Raw genomic sequence first — 19,405 nt, 5'->3', positions numbered from 1 at the left:
TTTTATAAAGAATATCTCTTTGGATTTGAGACTTTAGTCTTTGCAAATTTACAGATCTTATTTATGCACCAAGAGCTTGTAACACTCCAAAGAGAAAGGAAAAAATGAAATCGCATCATATGACCCCTTTAAGGTATTTTGTGAATAATTAGTAATGGTTAATACTATATATATATATATATATATGTTTATACAGTATATATGTAATAGCTGTGATGTCACAACAACCATGCGCTCATTAACATTTAGGTAAGAAACGTGACTCAAGTATTCAAAAGCATACACATATAAATGGACAACATGCTGCATAGAGTTATTGACAGAGTTATCTTTGAATCTCAGAGCCATTAAACAGTTTACACTAAAGCCATGCTAAACTATGAAAGCTCATTTTTGCCAGACTAAAAAAGTAAATAAATGTAAAAGGTAACTGCAACTTTTTATCTCACAATTTAGACTTTTGTCTCACAGTTTTGAGCTATAAACTCAAAGAATGGCGAGATATGAATGTAAAATTCTGCCATTTTTCTTCAATTTTTCTCAGAATTCGGAGTTTACATCTCGCAAACACTGTAAACTCCACTCCCTGGTGTTTCCTCCTGCTGTTTTTTAACTTTATGGACTGTATATAGGAAAATATTTTAGTCACCTGTAATGGACACATTTCACATGTTAGCTAATCATTTCTTTATGACAGAAAGATAGTCTCTTTCTATCTCCCTCTTGGACTCTTGTCAGTCATCAGAATTGCAGTGAGGGGTGATGGGACATGAAATCATCCTTATAATTACAGAACACCGATCACTCTGATCCCAGCTGCCATTAAGAGAAATTTCAGTACAGCAGAAAATTCCCAGAAATCTTTTTCTCCTATGCTGCCGCTGGTTATATAAATGTACAGCTTAACTCTCTCCTACAGTGCCGGGTTAATCTACAGCAGGAGAAACCAGGAAAGCACCCACAATGTTGTCTGATTATGCAGAGAAAGAGAAGAGTTTGCTGTAAATGTGGTTCAAGACTGGTGTTTCTATAAGATATGAAGAGCTGAATATATCAGCGTTACTGTGTTCTGTGCTCACATATTAGTGGTGTGCAGTTTGTAGTGGTGTCGGTTTGCCTCTTTTATCTCATATCATGGAAAACAGGATTGCTCTAGCTCTGTTGAAAAAAAAAAGAGTTTGATGTACTATGTGGAAATACTGTAGAATTCACAACTCAAAAATTCATCCCAGTTATTAAAATTAAACCGCAAAAACTTCTCCTTAGAAACTGAGTGTTTTAACATCACCACAAGTTCTTTAACATATAACCACCCATATTTACATATCAGTGCGAAACGTGCCGGTGGCGACGCTTTTGCAAATTTATGTTACGTTGCTTCTTGCATGTTTCACTACACTTTCAAAGTGTAACCTCCAGAGAGTTACGCAAAAAAGTTTAAAATGAAATGAAATGTTTGGTGAGTGGCACTAAAAAGTTAATGCCCTATTGTATTTGTAAATAACGTACCACCTACACTAAACATAACCGATAGTGTTAACAAAAACAAACATTAGATAAAAGCTCACTTTAAAAACTCAACTATGCCACTTTAGCTTGCTTCTACAAGTCTTTTTTTTTTTTATCGTGACTCGTTTTTCATGGGACATACTCAAGTGCAATTCTGTACCGGGTAAGCTCTTGTAAAGTCTTTTGAGGCTATAACATTGTATGTAGTGGAATTTTTTCAAATATCGGCATCGGCCGATAAGTTTTTCTGTTTGGCCGATGTTCAAGGCGGGACTTTTATTTTGACGGCGCTGAGAGCGACAGCGCCTGAGCGCACACCGCCCACATTCTCCCTCTTGGTCGTCATTCAGTTCTGTCTAATATGGATAGAAGTCTATCTAATAATCAGATAGAACTGTTAAACAAAGGAATTAAATTGTATACAAAAAAGTATTATAACGATTGCTTTAATATTATTAGTAATAGAAAGGCAAACATTATAATACTTTCTCGTTTGCCGTCAGCATTCAGCAAATACGCATTTATATAATTTAAACAAATATTTAAATGTCTAATGAACATTTAATTTCACAAACCTTGCAGACTTAGTCGAATCTAGTTGAGATGAAGTGTGCATTTGTATCCTGCATGATTGCGTGTTCTCTGGTTGACGGTCGGTCCGTGCAAATTGAATGCTGACAGGAGGAGAGTTCTGCTTGACTGGAGATGCACGATCAACAAACTTTAAACTCTTTACTGATAAGATGCGCGTTAAATATAGCATGCGATTTATCGTGCAGCCCTACAGAGGACATTTACTTTACGTATCTTAAAGGTAGTGGTCGACCGATATATCGCCGTAGCCGATATTCCGAATTTTTTAAATATCGGCATCGGCCAGTAAGTATTTCAGTGTGGCCGACGTATTTCAAAACGGATTATGACACAATATCGTGCATTTATGCTTCTTCTTTAAGACAAGCCACTCAGATGTGAAGCCAGCACCTGACACAGTAAAATGGCCAGTCGTCATTCACTTTCTAACGTGACGCTACGTTGTGTTACATACAATAACACTCCGGTGTGCAGCAAAGTCTTATTCAAACATACCGTGAGACATCAGATCCGCAGTCCAGCGGCAGCTCCGGTGGGAGACACAGATGTGATATAAACGAATTCAAACAAAAATGAAACCGTGTTTACCTCACAAACAATCAAAAATCCCGCGACTGGCTCTTCCTCAGATATGCGCGTTGTTCTCAATTACTTCTAAACAAGACGCTGTTTTCCAGTGGACTCAAAAGCCAGCCGGCGCACTCCAGAATGAAAGCTGGGTTGACACGTTTTTAATCCATTTTCAAATGATTTCAAATTTCTTAAATATAAATTAAAATAAATAAAATTATATCTGCTTTATATCGGCCATCGGCCACCCTGCTTTCCAAGATATCGGCATCGGCTGTCAAAAAACCCATATCAGTCGACCACTAATTGTATGGTGTGAAAATAAGTTCAGTAATAGATAATCTATCCCTGTAGTCATAATTTGTGTGATAAGGTTGTTATTATACTACTGCCTAGTGTTCATTTCAGCTTTTTAACACATGAAGAAGACAGCCAGGCTGTACGATAGGGGAAAATGAAAAGTTGCAATTTTCTAGGCCGATATGGCTAGGAACTATACTCTCATTCCAGCGTAATAATCAAGGAACTTTGCTGCCGTACCATGGGTGCGTGCCAGGCGCAATGATATTACTCAAATGTAAAAATTTTTAAATTTTTTAAATGTAGGTTTTAATTAATATTTATGCATAATGTTCATTTAGTTTCACCAATTTTCTGCATGTCTCTCATTTACTGTAATTACATGTAATATATCAGCCACATATCGGCCAGATTGATTTGTCAATATCTGCATCGGCCATTAAAAATCCCATATCGGTCGACCACTACTTAAAGGTACAGTAAAAGTAGTCATTTAATTCTGGAAAATGGTCATAAAAACTAAATTATGGCTTTGTTTACAGCAAAAAAAAACAACCTAAAAGGTAGCAGTATGACCCCTTTACACATGACACGGCATCCCTGCGTTTGGTGACGCCAAACTTAGACAGGAATACTATGTCTCTGGTTGGGTTTGAATGTAGAGTAGGAACATCTTGTCTCGTGCTCATTTGGGGTGTTTGTTTACCTGGTATTCCCTATACGTCATGGGGACCAAATGTCCCCACAAGAACAGTAATACCAATAATTTTTGACATTATAGGGACATTTTTAGTCTCCATGATGAGGAAAACTGCTTATAAATCATACAGAGTTAAGTTTTTTGAAAATCTAAAAATGCAGAAAGTTTTGTGTGAGGGTTAGGGTAAGGAGATAGAAATTACAGTTTTTACAGTATAAAAACCATTACACCTATAGAATGTCCCCATGAAACATGGAAACCAGTGTGTTTGTGCATATAAATGTGAGTGTCCAGTTGCATTCTCTCATATTTGCACTTGTACACACACTCTAATAATGCTAGTAGTGCACCAGCGCCTGAAATAGCCCTGTATTATATAAGAAACACTAGTCTGTCTTGTCCTAGACCCAACACACATGCTGCTGCTCGCTCAAACTCTGTGGCATGAGAGGGAAAAATGCTTAAATGCAACAAGCACACGTGAGAAAACCTCCAGGTCACGAATGTGTGTTTGTATATGGTAGGACAGGTCTAAAACTGTCCGGATCACTGAAGTACTCAGACGTGACCAATACTCTCTAAGACAGAGAAAAGCTATTAGGTTAATTACAACCATTGTGAATAAGGCCTGAAACATGCTGTTCGCAAATACTTCAACTCAAATGCTTCTATTTCCTGTTACAATGCGTTACAGAATGTGTCAGACCACAATTCATTGCACTATGCACAAGATCATGCTCCATTTGCAGCCTTCTGCAAGAGGTGCTATAGTGGAAAAGATTGATATGAATTCTATTTTGACAATTTTGATGGAATGTTGCAATGCTACTAATAGTCACGAACATATGTATTTATTGTAAAAATCACTACTGATGGACATGCTTCTACTGCTTTACTGTGTGTGTGTGTGTGTGTGTGTGTGTGTGTGTAATAGGCCTATGTATGTCATAACACTTAATGTGTAAATGAGTTGTGTTATTTTGGAAAACAACTATTTGTGCAGTTAAATAGTTTTTGGTTTGTGTTTTTTTTATGTTATAATGTTTTTGTTTTTTTATGCTGTAATGTTTTTTATTATTTATTTTGTAGTTGTTTTTTTAAGTTGTAATGTTTTTTGCTTTTTGTTTTATGTTGTAGTTTGTGTGTGTGTGTGTTGTTTTGTTTGTGGTTTTATGTAATTTTTTTATTTTGTTTTTTTCTTGTTTGTTTGTTTTCCAGTCACATTAGTCTGACTGATTTTAGACTGTTTTGTATGATTGCATGAGAGAGAATAAGTTCAGGCAGTTCATAACAAGAAAGAAATCTTTGGGGTGCTGGTATTTTATTCTTCCTTTGTGTTGTATTTTTCTGCCTCTCGTTTGCTCCTCCTCCCTGTCTGAACCCAGTGTTCCGTCTCTTCTCCCCTGCTGAAACTTTACCTTTAACCTACATGAGGGAAATACTCTGTCTCTGTCTTTCTCTCCCCTTTTTACTCCTCCCGTTCAGCTGGCAGTTTCAACCCCCTTCTTTTTCGATCTGTTGTTTGCGGTTTCTCCTCGTGCAGTTAGCACGTGGGAGGAGTTCCCTGTAAGAATGTGTGTAGTACACACACATATGGAAATGCATACTGCAACAATCAGCCAGTGCAGTAAAAAACAGGCCTGACAAATACACCTCCCACTAAACAACTTAAAAAGCCTTGCGTTTCTTCAGGCTCTTATAAGGTTGTGTTTATGTAATGCTGATGAGCTTATATGTAAACATGGCAGGAATAAACAGGAACAAACATCATTAGCTGCTGTCATGGTATTGCCAGCATAGTCTCTGTGCAGAGATCTGGCTCTTTGTTTCACAGTCACGCGAGATTAACCATCAGCTGTTTTCTAGTGGTGAAGCTAGCCCTGCACGTGGCTTTTCTCCACCTTCTGTGCTGCTTGGTGATTGACAGGAGCTTGGAATGTGCTGATTGGGTAGAAGTGTTCTGGCCCCTCCCATTGACTCAAAGATCTGTGTTTGAAGGATGATGTCAAAAGGGTACTTAATGAAGGCAAACATAATGTCCCTTCCCTTGCTTTAGATCGTAGAGCCTTTTTTTCCCTTTGATACACACTTAATTACGTATTTCAAAAGTGATTAGTATTTTAATAGATTAAAAATAGAAATTCCTACTTGTAATCATACTGTGATTTAATTTTATTTCACTAAAATAAGATTTTATTTGTCAGAGCGATGTCCACAATGCTATGGCTCTGACACAACTATTTATGGTCATTACTAAATAAGATGCCATTATTCATGAACTGACATACCTCTAACTTGAAATTAAAATTTCTACTGGAAGTGACATTGTAGTGGTGTTCATGCACTCATCTCTTAATAAAATCATTCTGACGTGACTTAGAAGACTTTATCTCAGTAACCCTCTAACATCTCCCCATTTAGATACCTTCAGCAAAAGAGCAAGTATAAAACTGGCCTAAGTCATATGGACTTTTCGTGAAGCTTTTGGTAAACTCTGCTTTTAATTTCATGAATAAATGCCAGTAAATTCCAATATATAGAAGAAAATGTTAATTTTTTATTTTTGCAAAAGTAGGAAAGAGAGTATATTAGTTTCACAAAAGTGGGTCATAGAACAGTTCTTCACAGTATGTTGTTGTTGTTTTCCTGGTCTGACAGTCCATCAGCTATTCAGTGTCTCCACCCATTGGTTTTTCAGGATAGTAATTGGTTTACATAGTATTGTTTTTTTCCACAATTAAACCAAAGTGTGTGTATTCACATTGTGAACACCAGCTGACATGTTCAGGCTAAAAGTATCACCAGTATGGAGCTGGAAAAAAGGTTAATTCATGCATGCTCTGCCAGTCACCAAAAGAGCCCTGTTGTAAAATGACAGATTGGAGTAACGAAATGATTCCTAAAATAGACTTGAATGTGTCAGTATTGTTTTGACACAACCCTACCAAAAAGAGAATCAGTAGGCTCTTTCTCTTTGCAGAGCTATATTGCGTGTACTCAACCCCATGGATTATTCTGTGTATGCTGTGCCTTGTTGAGAAAAAAAAAAAAGTTGTTTGGATCATAACTTTTAACACTGCAGCATGAGAAGGATATTTAACAACACTGGATTTCAACAGCTAGATTGAGAAAGTGTATTTGTATGTGGCATAACGACCAACATATCCCCAACATTTTTTTAATTTAATTAATTTCAAGAAGATATTTTATTATATGTACATAAATTACTGATATTTAACACTCTTCATTGTAATAGTATATTCCTATGATTTAGACATTTAAAACTTCACTGGTTAATATATGAAATCAGATGAATTATAATGGAATGTGGCAAAAGTAGCCCAATTAAAATGTTACATGTAGCAGTTTTGTTGTATGTACTGTCTGCTTGCGAAGACAGTACAAAAAAGAAAAAAAAATGTGTGTGTGTGGAATGCTGTGATATGATTTGATGTCATTTCAGTGGAATACTGTTTTGGTTCACAAACAATGAAAACACACATCTTTAGATGATAATAGAGAGTGAGAGAGGGAGAGAAGGCTGTGCAGTCAGGGATGGGATACTTTCTGTTGGCCCTGTTGTCCTGGGAGTCTGACGCTGTCAGAACAATAGGCCCTCTGGCTGGCTGTAACGGACCTCAGCTGCCATGTAGACACTTTTGTTTGCAGCTCAAAGCTGTGGGGAAACCTACTCTCATGAATCTATCTGGTTCTCAGCAAACATGGTATAATTATCAACACCGCTAATGCTCTGAACTGCTCCGAATGTGTAATATCAAATTATTTGGACTCACCTGCACCTCAAGGTGGAATGATTGGAATGATTCTTTTTAATTGGAATGTTTAAATTAATTATTAAATGTTTTACCCATTACGAGTCCTAATTTGAATTGTCATCTTTACTGTTTACACATATACACAATAAGGTTGGTATTCAAACAGGTTGTGGGTGTCAAATCCAGCTGTGTTTTGGAATTTCTGACTCAGAATCTGGTGTGTTGAATTTAACAAGTGCTTCTACATTCCATTTAAATCCAGACAGCTGGTTTCTTATTAAGCTGTTGATCAGGTATGTTTTGCTGCTGGAGAATATGCTGGTGAATGCGTGTTTGCTTAGCCCAGTTTTCACAGCTGGTAAACAGAGTAAAGATTGTTTGCTATGGATAAACAGTGTTATCTTCTCTGGAACTGTGAAACTGGCTATATGTTTCTGGTTGTATGAAAACAGAAGTCAAATCTCCTCCTAATGTTTCAGTAGCCATTGGTTATAAACCACATGAAATCAAAATGGAAGTTTTGTGAGTTTCTAGTCCATGTTTATTAGCTTTGAGGCTAACCAATAGTATTCAGGATCTATATGCTAGCGCACTTAAAAAATAGTTACAACTAATATATAATTTTGTTCACAGAGACACAAATTTTTATCCAATTTGATGTTCTTTAGACTAGGTTGGTCCCTCCATCAATTGACTAGCATTAGCAAGTAGTAAATGGTTTTGCCTGTGATGTAAACTATAGACAAACCACTCAGTATGCCCCAACCTAAGGAAAGAAAGAAGTCTTAAAGTGTGTCTTATAAGGAACAAAAAAACGATTTTCAGAATAATCCGATAATCCCGATGTGAGAGTGTGTTACTCCGAGAGGATATACCAGCAGTAATCTTAGTCATGTTGTTCTGAGGTTTTTAAATGAATAAATGGCAACATGTCAGTAACTCAATTGATGTCTCACCTCTGTCTTTTTAGAAGCAGCAGAGGAATTCTTTGAGTATGATGCTGAGGATTTCCTGGTGTTCCTCACACTCCTGATCACAGAAGGACGGACACCAGAATGTTCCGTAAAGGGGCGGACAGAGGGTGTTCACTGTCCACCTGCCCAGTCTGCTATGCCTGTCCTTACCAAACATGAATGCAGTGACAAAATACCACAGGTGGGTTACACCTTTTTTTATTAAAGGGGTGGATGATCAGCTTTTTTCGAAGGCTTGATTGTGTTTATGGGGTCCAGTCTTACTTGTGTTCATGCTTCATTTAAAAAAAAAAATTCACATATTTTACCTTTATTCTACACCGCTCTTTCCGTTCTCGTCAAAACGGTCTGTTGACTTCCTGGTTCTATGAAGCCCCTCCCTCAGAAATATGCAGTCGGGCTCAGATTGGTTAGCTGGCCCAGTGTGTTGTGATTCGCTAATTCCCTAGGAAACGTCACGCCCCCTTACCATTACAGGTAGTTAGTTGCATGTTCCCGGGGGCAGGGTTTATGTAAACTTCGGGGTTAGTGATGTCACAAACCCGGGAAGAAGCTCGCTGTAGTCCCTACCAGCCTTTTTTGTAGTCCTTAAACAGTGATTTCTTTAAAAGAAAATATATCCCTTTGCATTGAACTTTGAGCGTCGTAACTTTGCAGATGTTGTTTATGCTCTAACAGCAACTTAATTAAAGTTAAAAAAGTGAAATCATAACCAACCACCCCTTTAAGCCAAGAAGGGGCACATAGTTACATTTTACAATTTGTAAGAGTAAAATTCGATGTTAACAAGCAGTAAATTATGTCCTTATGTTGTTATCAACAGCTGTACTTTATTAACGGGGACAGACAGGAGTTTCTGTTTGGAAACCTGTTTGAAAACAGTCGGAATGTTTGCTCATGACAAAGAAATTGTACACTTCACCTTTAAGTTAATGACTCACAGGTTGTTGTGCATAATATTTATGTTATTTTGAATCTTATGTCAAAACCAGTTACAGTTCAGACAGTGTAATGTAGAAAACAAAAAAACTTTTTCCCCAATGCAGTGTCGTCAGGCAAGAAGAACAAGGTCAGAGGTTATGTTACTATGGCGCAATCACATCCCCATCATGATTGAGGTGATGCTGCTTCCTGACTGTTGCTATAGCGATGAAGGCCCGACCACAGACTGCACAGACCTAAATGATCCAGCAATAAAGCAAGATGCACTCTTACTAGAGAGATGGACTTTACAGCCAGTGCCCAGACAGTAAGATTTGCTCTTCACAGTACTTCCAATACACATTCTTTCCCACAGGTCTAGGTAGATTTAACAAACTTGGTGTTTGTTGCAGGAGTGGAGATCGATTTATTGAGGAGAAAACCTTGCTGTTGGCTGTGCGTTCCTACGTGTTTTTCTCGCAGCTCAGCGCATGGCTCAGTGCCTCTCACGGACTTGTACCTAGAAACATCCTATACAGGTAACATACTCTACACCAGGGGTGCCCAACCCTGGTCCTGGAGATCTACCTTCCTGCAGAGTTCAGTTCCAGCCCTGATCAAACACACCTGTCTGTAATTATCAAGTGCTCCTTCGGACCCTAATTAGTTGGTTCAGGTGTGTTTGATCAGGGTCGGAGCTAAACTCTGCAGGAAGGTAGATCTCCAGGAACAGGGTTGGGCACCCCTGCTCTACACAAACACTTTCAAGGGTAGGAAGACATGATGACATTTATCCTTCTCAAAGCTTGGCATCTTTGTGAAGGATAAATGTGTGGCTATATTACATTTTGGTAGGATCCTAGGTAGGATTCTCACTAGGTGTGTTTTGGAACACAGCAATGTGTATGTTGGTGATTCCATGGAATTTGTTAATGTATGTAAAAATGATATGTAAATATTTTGTAAAACCTTCCAGAAGATTTTATATATGCCTTTCAGGAGACTGTAGGAATGTTTCAGTCAGAACAGACAGCAAGTCAAGGGAATGAAGAGAGAAAGGAAGAAAGACAGAGAGTCATACCTTACATGCATTGTATCATTCGATTCATTGCAGCAGTTTACATAAGAATGGATTTATTAACAATCACATTTGCTGTATTTTGCAGAATAAGTGCAGCTGATGAAGAACTGATATGGAACTTCTCACAAACACCCTCTGAACATGCTTTCCCTGTCCCGAACTTGTCCCATAGTGTCGCTCTCAAAGTGCGGGTTCAGTCTTTGCCTCGCCAACCCAAATACCCTGTACTCAAATGTAGCATCCACTCAGGTATAGCTTTTTTGGGCAAGAGAAGCCTGGAGCGTGGAGAGGGTAGGAACCATCCTGGAGAGAATCGCAGTTCCCTCCGTGTGCCAGGATCTCCACTCTTCTCCAGGCCTCTTTGCCCTTCTCCACCTCACCACAGCCCTCTGAACACCCGTAAATTCCCACCTCGCCCTGAGTCCCCTCTCCCACCAGGCAAAGCCGTCAAGTGGCTGTACTCTCGGCTGAATGGCAGTGTGGACACCCCCCCTACAGAGGCGTATAACTCGTGTACTGATGGGGCAGAGAGCCCAAAGTCTTCAAGTGTGGAGTCACCAATTCGTGGTTTTAAATCACTCTCCATTACCGACCCTTTAGTTACCCCCAGCCCAAGTCCCAGATCCATCTCAGGTGAAACCAACCCCCTCATTGGCTCCCTGCTTCAGGAGAGACAGGAAGTCATTGCCCGCATTGCTCAGCGATTGAATTTATGTGACCCCACAGCTCCCCATCTCCCTGAAGCTCTCTTCACTTCTCAAGAACCGCCAGGACACAAAACAACGTGGAACTCATCACAGGATAAGGAGCGCTTGAAGAAATCCAAAGAACCCCTCTTCCCTGTCCCACAGCCTCAAAACCACAACGGAACTAGTCCAGAAATCCCTGAGAGGAGCTGGTCTTCTCTCTTTGATACCCCCTTGAGCCCTAGAAGCAGAACACGGCTGGATAGAGTTGACCGTGAGTCAAAAACCTCCCCAAAACTCTCGACGTGTAGGCGCCTGGTACTCAGTGACCAGTCCGCTGAGGGTTCTCTAATTGCAGATGCAGTTCAGGACATCTCGAGGTTGATTCAGGAGCGACTGCAACATTCCTACAGTCTCCTGAATGACACCTATAAATTGAAGACCTCTCAAACCAAACAGGTTGACACAAATAACGGAGCGCAGACGAATGGCTTTGTATCATCAAGCCATGAGAAGTCTTCAAGTGCACCCAATGGTGAGGCAAGCACAGATCCTCATATTTCTCAAGCAACAAAATTGTGCAGATCTCCTGACTGTAGTCGCATTAATCGAGGCTGTTCCCCTAGACCACAAAATGTGGCCAGTTTAAAACTTGAAGACCACGGCGTCACAAAATCACAGCATTTAACGGCAAGTAATAACCAACAGTACGCCAGTAGAGAGTCCTGGACCTCCTTGAAAAACAACTCTAGCCATGCAAGCTCTCCTCAGGAGAATGGCCTGACCCTGACTGGATACCTCCAGCCCTTCAAGACCCAAGAGGCAAACCATGAAAAGGGAGCAGAAAAGGATTTCTGGGATGGGTCCACTTGTCCTGAGATGGATAAGAACCAGGAGCCCTGGGCTTCTCGCTCTAGCACACCAGCCAACCTTACTTGCAACACCTCCAGTCCTGCCCCTGCCCAGAGCAATCATACTGTGAGTTGATATGTCTCTCTTACAGTGCGTTTTTTATGTGTAAATGAACTAAGTTCAAGTGGGATTATAGGCTTACATTTGTTTTGTTTTGTTTTGTTTTAAAACCTTTATTTGAAACCCACTACTGAATTTCTCCTCTCTGTCTTTTCATTAACAGAAACGCCACCCCTCCCCTCTGAAGCCATGCAGTAGCTGGAAGAAACAGAATCGCCACTCCATAGATGGAACCGCAACAAAAGCCTTCCACCCCTGCACAGGCCTACCTCTCCTCTCCAGCCCAGTAAGAGTCTCTCTTCAACACAGAGATTATAGCACAGCATCTTTCTGAAAGGGCCCCAGAGTCTTTGTCTGTGACTCATCTACTCTTACATCTGAATCACTTCTTGTTTGTCTCAAATGCTGTCCACAGAGTTTTTATGCCTCCTAGATGACATGCTAATTAAGTCTTATGGGCCATAGACTTCTAATAATAACTTCTTCCAACTTTTTATTAATACTTTCCATTAATACTCTTAGTAAATTAAGCCATGAGTGTTTTCAAATCATACCGATGGCAGCCCTGTGGACTGAGTTCTGATTCGTACCATATGACTCAGGCGGTCTGTGTGTGGGAGTTTGGTGCTGTTACTCCAGCTGAGTGGTGCTCTTGTTCTCTAGAGATCCACTCAAATGTAATTCTCACTCTTTTCTATTGGTTTTCATTAAATGATACAAACAACTGAACTGTTTTGATCAGCATTTTCTGCGAGACATGACCAGACTAAAAAAAGGTACTATTTACTGTTTTTTGTTTGTTTGTTTGTTTGGTTTATTATGTACAGAATTCCTGTTTTCAGTCATATTAGGTTAGGTTTTATGATTAAGGAATGAAAAACTTTTTTTATCGACCTATCATTTCCCAAGGATTTCACATGTAGTTAGTTAAAGGGATAGTTCACCCAAAAATGAAAATTTGATGTTTATCGTGTCTTTAGACATCAATGTATCGTCACGAGCCGCAGTGTTTAATTTGGATTTGTCTGTGCATGTTTTTTTTTACTCTCATAGATTTTGTTACCATTGCCATGCATTATACGACTGATAGACTGCAACGGTTAAAGTTAAAAATCATCATATGTGTTCTACTGAAGAAACAAAGTCACCTACATCTTGGATGCCCTGGGGGTAAGCAGATAAACATCAAATTTTCATTTTTGGGTGAACTATCCCTTTAATGATTATAGGGTTAGAGATAAGGATAGGCAAAAATTAATGCATGCCAATTATTTGCAAGCTGACATAAAATATAAATGTTTACCTTATTAGAATATAATAATAATAATAATAATTGAGAATATTTGTGGCTCTTTCTTTGATAGGGAAAAAATAGATCCTTGGTCTATGTTTGTGTGTTTGTTTTGTAGTAGCATAGTCATTTAGTAGCATAGTATAAGCCAAAATACCACAGTATTTCCATACCATATTATAGCACACACTAACACAATATTTTCTGGTTTACAGGAGCTTAAAGAACTTGCATATATTAAATATACAAAGTACATTTAAAAACTAAAGATGGAGAATAAGAGATAAACATTAAAAGAAACTTATATGCAATTGCAAATTGGGTACAGTATGTTGTAACAGTATAAATAGATATTTATATAATGAACATTGTGCAATTGGTCACAAGCTTGCAAAACAAAGATGTAAATGTGTTCATCTGCTTCCTCCTCTTTCCCCTCAGGTTCCTCAAAGAAAAAGCCAGACAGGATATTTTGATTTAGATACGACTCTGATTCATTGCAGAGGTGTGCCATGGGCTGCCAATAAGAGGTATGACTTTTCTTTCCTAACTTTATTTCCTGCTGTATTGCCATTGTTCCATATTTCACTGTGCCGTTTCCTTTACTTGGGACTTTCCTACATACACTGCCATCTGCTGTGCACACATACACTAGAGTTATCCCTAAAGTTACACACTACCCAAAATGGCTGACTGAACTGTGTGTGTGTGTGTGTGTGTGTGTGTGTATGTGTGTGTGTATGTGTATGTGTATGTGTATGTGTATGTGTATGTGTCTGTGTGTGTGTGTGTGTGTGTGTGTTTGCAGGATTTTGAAAAGATTACAAGACTGTGATGAGTTTCAGCATCAGATCCTCAGTGCCAGCGCTCCACCCGCCAACCTCAGCCTGTTGGGAAACTTTGAGGTAGATGAACAAATAATTTCACACACACACACAATTAGTGAACAATCCTTTGTGTCAACACCCTCTTTATTTATTTGGCCTAATGGTTTTGTCTTTTGTCCTGCCCAAACATTGACCATATGCCTCTAAAATGTATAAAATTTCCATGTCATGAATGAATGAATGTTAAAACTAGACTTGTTCGTAGACCTGGTCATAATTTCAATCTGACTGGATTGATGGATGGATAGATAAATGTTTTGTTGTGTTGATGTGTTTATGTGTGTGTGTTTGTGTAGGAGTGTGTTCTGAATTATCGTTTGGAGCCCTTGGGTACAGTCGAGGGTTTCACAGCAGAGGTCGGCGCCAGCGGAACTTTCTGCCCCAGTCACATGACCTTACCTGTTGACGTGTCATTCTACAGCGTCTCTGATGATAACGCACCTTCCCCCTACATGGTAATGACCCAAGCTGAGTTACTTACATATTTTGTGTACTTGTCATGGGTATGTTACGTTTGTGAAGTTTCAATAATTTGTTCTCCCCTTTCTGTGGTTAGTACAGTTGTGTAAATACAGAAAACGTAATACAAATCTGTTAAGGAGTCAATAATGTTATTATCAATTATTTAAAAGGCTTCATCTTGATTGAATTCTCCTGCTTTTCTTCAGGGTGTCATAAACTTGGAGTCTCTCGGTAAGAGGGGATATCGAGTACCTCCTTCAGGAACCATTCAAGTGGTAAGATTCAACAAATTGTTAAAAAAAAAACACACACACACATAATTATCTGCTTACAAACTAACTGTGCATCATGGTCATGACACACTTTTGCAAATGAGTAATAGCTACTCACAAGTGTGTGTAATAACCAGACTGCACTGTAAGAAAAAACAAAGGAGAATGTCGACCATTAAAATAGTTTACAGATGCGCCCTCTACTGGTTAATGCTTAGGAATTACATTATAGAAGAATAGTAAGAAATAAATCACTTGCTAACCTTTTCGGTGTAGTCCTTTCAAAGCCTGTGTAAATCTTTATTCATTATAACACAAATCTTTATACATTATAACACAAGTGTCAATACATCTGCTTCCTTTAAAGTCTTTGATTTGCATTAGTCATGAACAAATCACTCTGATTTACTGTTTTTAATGAATGATTTTGGAGGATAGTAAAATAAAAGCGTTATTTCAATAGAGGTTTTAATGGTTTTCCGCCCACTTAGATTATTAGCATCAGTTTCTGATGAAATGCTCACTTGAAATGTGGATTTGCGCTTGTGTTCTCTGTTTTGGATTTTGTAGCTCTGACACTTAGCGGATGTTTTGTCTTCTGTCTCTGTGTGTTAGACCTTATTTAACCCCAATAAGACAGTGGTGAAGATGTTTGTGGTGATGTATGATCTGAGAGAAATGCCCGCCAGCCATCAGACATTCCTGCGGCAGAGAACCTTCTCAGTCCCAGTCAGACGCGAGTTCAACGGACATAAAAACAAAAAGCCGTCCCCACTGAGTCAAGGACGAACTCTCCGCTACCTCGTCCATCTGAGGTCAGTACCGTGGCATGAAGCTGATCACCACGAGTGCTCACTCGACTATTTCATTCAGGCATACAAGGCTTAAATGCTCATTGTTTGCTGTTAAATGGTAATAGAGCTTTTGGTCCAGACCACACTTGCTTAAACAATATATTTAAACAATATAAAAAATGTTGGAGTATACATGTATAAATGTATTAATGTTTATGTATTAATAATTAATATTGTAACTATATAGGAATTTAATTCGTAGTTATTCCATACTAAAATTAGCATTTTGGTTTTCTGCTTTAGGCTCAATGGGTTATACATTTTCATTGAATCACTCATGTCAACATTTTTTATGCGTTCAACCCATTTAAATAGCGAGAAGAATAGCATAATATTTTTAATTAAATTATTTTGACCACTGCTGCATAAATAGCATAAAATACTTTCTCAGTGCTGATCAAGATGGACAGTCCTTTGTGATTACTGCATAAGATTTTTTGTTATATAAAACTTAGATTAGTATAGTATAATCTCTTCCATGAGACCAAAAAAAAAAAGACACAACTACCCCTTTTGTGCCCCTTTTGAATGAAGGACCTACAAAGGATTCAACTTTCTGAGCCATCAAACGCCCCCTTGAGGAAGACAAGGAAACTGTTGCTAACTAGCTGTATTTGCCACGCAGTGGTTTAAACATTACCAAAATAGGTCTGATCAGTTGTTTTAGTGAGTCTTATTAGTGACTCTCTTATTAACTGTTTGCACTTTCTCTCTTTTTTCTCTGTCTCGGTCTCTCAGGTTCCAGAGCTCCAAATCTGGAAAGATCTACCTCCATCGGGACATTCGGCTCCTTTTCTCCCGTAAATCCATGGAAGTGGACAGTGGTGCTGCCTATGAGCTCAAGTCATTCACAGAGTCACCTGCCGACCCCCCTTTCTCTCCCAGATGCTAATTTAATCTAGTCTAGTCAAGTCTGTTCTGATTTTAATCCAGCACAGGGGCCTTACTAAATCCTAATCTGTCATCTGTTTGTATGGGAATTAAAAAAAAGAGAAGCCCACTAAAAGCGCACATACATATGCACAGAAGGACAGTTCACATTAATGCCACCTTTCCTTAAATACACACAAATGAATCTTCAGTGCTTCAACATTATTAGGTTTAAAACAACAGATGGTTGAGTTTTCATTTAGGCTTATTTCCAGACGTTCTGCATGGTGTGAGCAAACGTGTTGGAGGAAAAATGAAATCCACGGACCTTTTTTAAAATTTTTTTTTTTACAAAATTCAAGTTAATAACTACAAGGATGTTTGAAGAGCACTGTGTTTTGCCACCTCAACTGGAAGAAAATGAGTTTTGTTCAATTACTTCTTTCTTTGTACTGTTACCAAACCACTTTAATCGGAAGTGTTGCAATAGAAAAACAAATATCTTACTAGCTTAGTGTTTACATATTTACTTTTTTTGTCATCATTTATTTAATATTTAAATTGAACTTTCATTTACTGCACATGTGATGCCTGTTGTGCAAAACATTATGATGTAGTGCAAGATATGTTTCAATCATACCATGTATTTTTGTCATTCAAATTCAGATCTTAAATAAAAGAATTATATATTATATCTATAAAATTACCTTTAAACATGCATATGTTTGTGCTCTGTTTTCATCTACTAACAACTTACTAAATACAAACAACCATTCATGCTTGTGTGTGTGTGTGTGCGAAAACTATGGTGCAAGTGAATCTATAAAATCATTAATGAACATGTTCCAAGATGCCATGAATAATTTATTAGATTATCTTATTAAAGCATGAACAGTAAATCTGAGAGGAAACATTTCAGTGACTGGATAATCTTCTGATAGTAGAGGTCAAATCTCCTGTTTTATAATGCCAAGATGCTGGAACTTCTATCTTGGATGTGCACAAAAATAAGCCTCCTGTCAAGCACATTTTATGCTTGGTTAAAGGGGTCATATGATGTTGCTAAAAAGAACATTATTTTGTGTATTTGGTGTAATGAAATGTGTTTATGCGGTTTAAGGTTCAAAAACACATTATTTTCCACATACTGTACATTATTGTTTCTCCTCTATGCCCCGCCTTTCTGAAACGCGTCGATTTTTACAAAGCTCATCAGTCTGAAAAGCGAGGTGCGTTGTGATTGGCTGAATACTCTTAACTTTTATAAAGAATATCTCTTTGGTGTTGAGACTTTAGTCTTTGCAACTTTACACATCTTCTTTATGCACCAAGAGCTTGTAACACTCCAAAGAGAAAGGAAAAATTGAAATCGCATCATATGACCCCTTTAAATATCTGCCTTTTTTAAATAAATTAATAAATAAATGTGTATTTGCAAGAGCACAACGGTTGTCTAAATACATGTGGGGTTTTTTTTCAGTTTGTACAGACATTTTTAGATTTTTCAAACCGATAAGCAAGGTATAAGCGACCGCTTAGAGCCCCATCAAAATCCCAGAAGCCATTAATCATAGGTGCATTAATCAATATATGAAAAACGCTTTTGACAACACTCCAAAGAGAAAGGAAAAATTGAAATCGCATCATATGACCCCTTTAAATATCTGCCTTTTTAAAATAAATTAATAAATAAATGTGTATTTGCAAGAGCACAATGGTTGTCTAAATACATGTAGTTTTTTTTTTCAGTTTGTACAGACATTTTTAGATTTTTCAAACCGATAAGCAAGGTATAAGCGACCGCTTAGAGCCCCATCAAAATCCCAGAAGCCATTAATCATAGGTGCATTAATCAATATATGAAAGACCCGCGTAAATATTGAAGCAGCCAGCGGTGGAGAAACTCAAGGAGCGGGAAGGCCTGGAAACGGACGGCGAGGTCGTCTTCCACGTTCGGAGCTAAACCATTCAACACACACTTCTACCAAACACTAGTGATGTTATGCTCGGCACGGAAGCTTCGAAGCTTGTGTAAAAAAACAACACATTTCATATCAAAGCACTGTATCGGAGACGCAGCCAATCAGCAGTAAGGGGCGTGTCTAGTAATGATAGGGAGAAGAGAGCGCTCAGTGAGTGCAAGGGACAGATATTAGCAGATCAACTATAGACAACAAGAGATGACAGATAAAAAAGAAGAAATTTTCGGGGGAACAAAACATTAAAAAGAAAGGTTACGATCAGGCAAGAGGTAGGACCCGCGTAAATATTGAAGCAGCCAGCGGTGGAGAAACTCAAGGAGCGGGAAGGCCTGGAAACGGACGGCGAGGTCGTCTTCCACGTTCGGAGCTAAACCATTCAACACACACTTCTACCAAACACTAGTGATGTTATGCTCGGCACGGAAGCTTCGAAGCTTGTGTAAAAAAACAACACATTTCATATCAAAGCACTGTATCGGAGCTTGCTTCGTTTTGCCAAAAGCACGTGATCTATGACGTTTGAAGCTTCGTTCGTCTGAAAACCACGTGACTGCTTCAGTATCTGGTTCAACTACGCGAACCTCAGCGCGCCGTTTCCTTTACATTATAGTAATTTATAATGCGTTAGCATTGTTTTGTTTTTTTTAATATCGTAAATATTACGCTCAAATGTACTTTGCCTATGAAATAACAGGACTGAGGCA

The 19,405-nt window shown here is 38.5% G+C and overlaps 1 protein-coding gene across 1 annotated transcript in view; it reads left to right on the top strand.

Annotated features, from left to right (window-relative positions):
• atosa (atos homolog A) overlaps positions 1–17,437 on the top strand; it is a 42,769-nt gene extending 25,332 nt beyond the window's left edge. The window contains exons 2-12 of the mRNA XM_016518047.1: positions 8,420–8,604; positions 9,470–9,672; positions 9,758–9,883; positions 10,511–12,089; positions 12,247–12,369; positions 13,816–13,904; positions 14,183–14,279; positions 14,558–14,716; positions 14,930–14,998; positions 15,611–15,810; positions 16,588–17,437. Of these exons, the coding sequence (XP_016373533.1) occupies positions 8,420–8,604; positions 9,470–9,672; positions 9,758–9,883; positions 10,511–12,089; positions 12,247–12,369; positions 13,816–13,904; positions 14,183–14,279; positions 14,558–14,716; positions 14,930–14,998; positions 15,611–15,810; positions 16,588–16,741 (2,984 nt within the window). The 3' untranslated portion in view covers positions 16,742–17,437. The remainder of the gene's footprint in view (positions 1–8,419; positions 8,605–9,469; positions 9,673–9,757; positions 9,884–10,510; positions 12,090–12,246; positions 12,370–13,815; positions 13,905–14,182; positions 14,280–14,557; positions 14,717–14,929; positions 14,999–15,610; positions 15,811–16,587) is intronic.
• Positions 17,438–19,405: the final 1,968 nt, after the last annotated feature.

The sequence above is a fragment of the Sinocyclocheilus rhinocerous genome, unplaced genomic scaffold (assembly GCF_001515625.1).
Source record: "Sinocyclocheilus rhinocerous isolate Xijiao unplaced genomic scaffold, SAMN03320098_v1.1 scaffold1545, whole genome shotgun sequence".
Lineage (NCBI taxonomy): Eukaryota > Metazoa > Chordata > Actinopteri > Cypriniformes > Cyprinidae > Sinocyclocheilus > Sinocyclocheilus rhinocerous.
The sequence above is the reverse complement of the archived record's forward strand: the minus strand, read 5'-3'. Positions and strand labels throughout refer to the sequence as shown.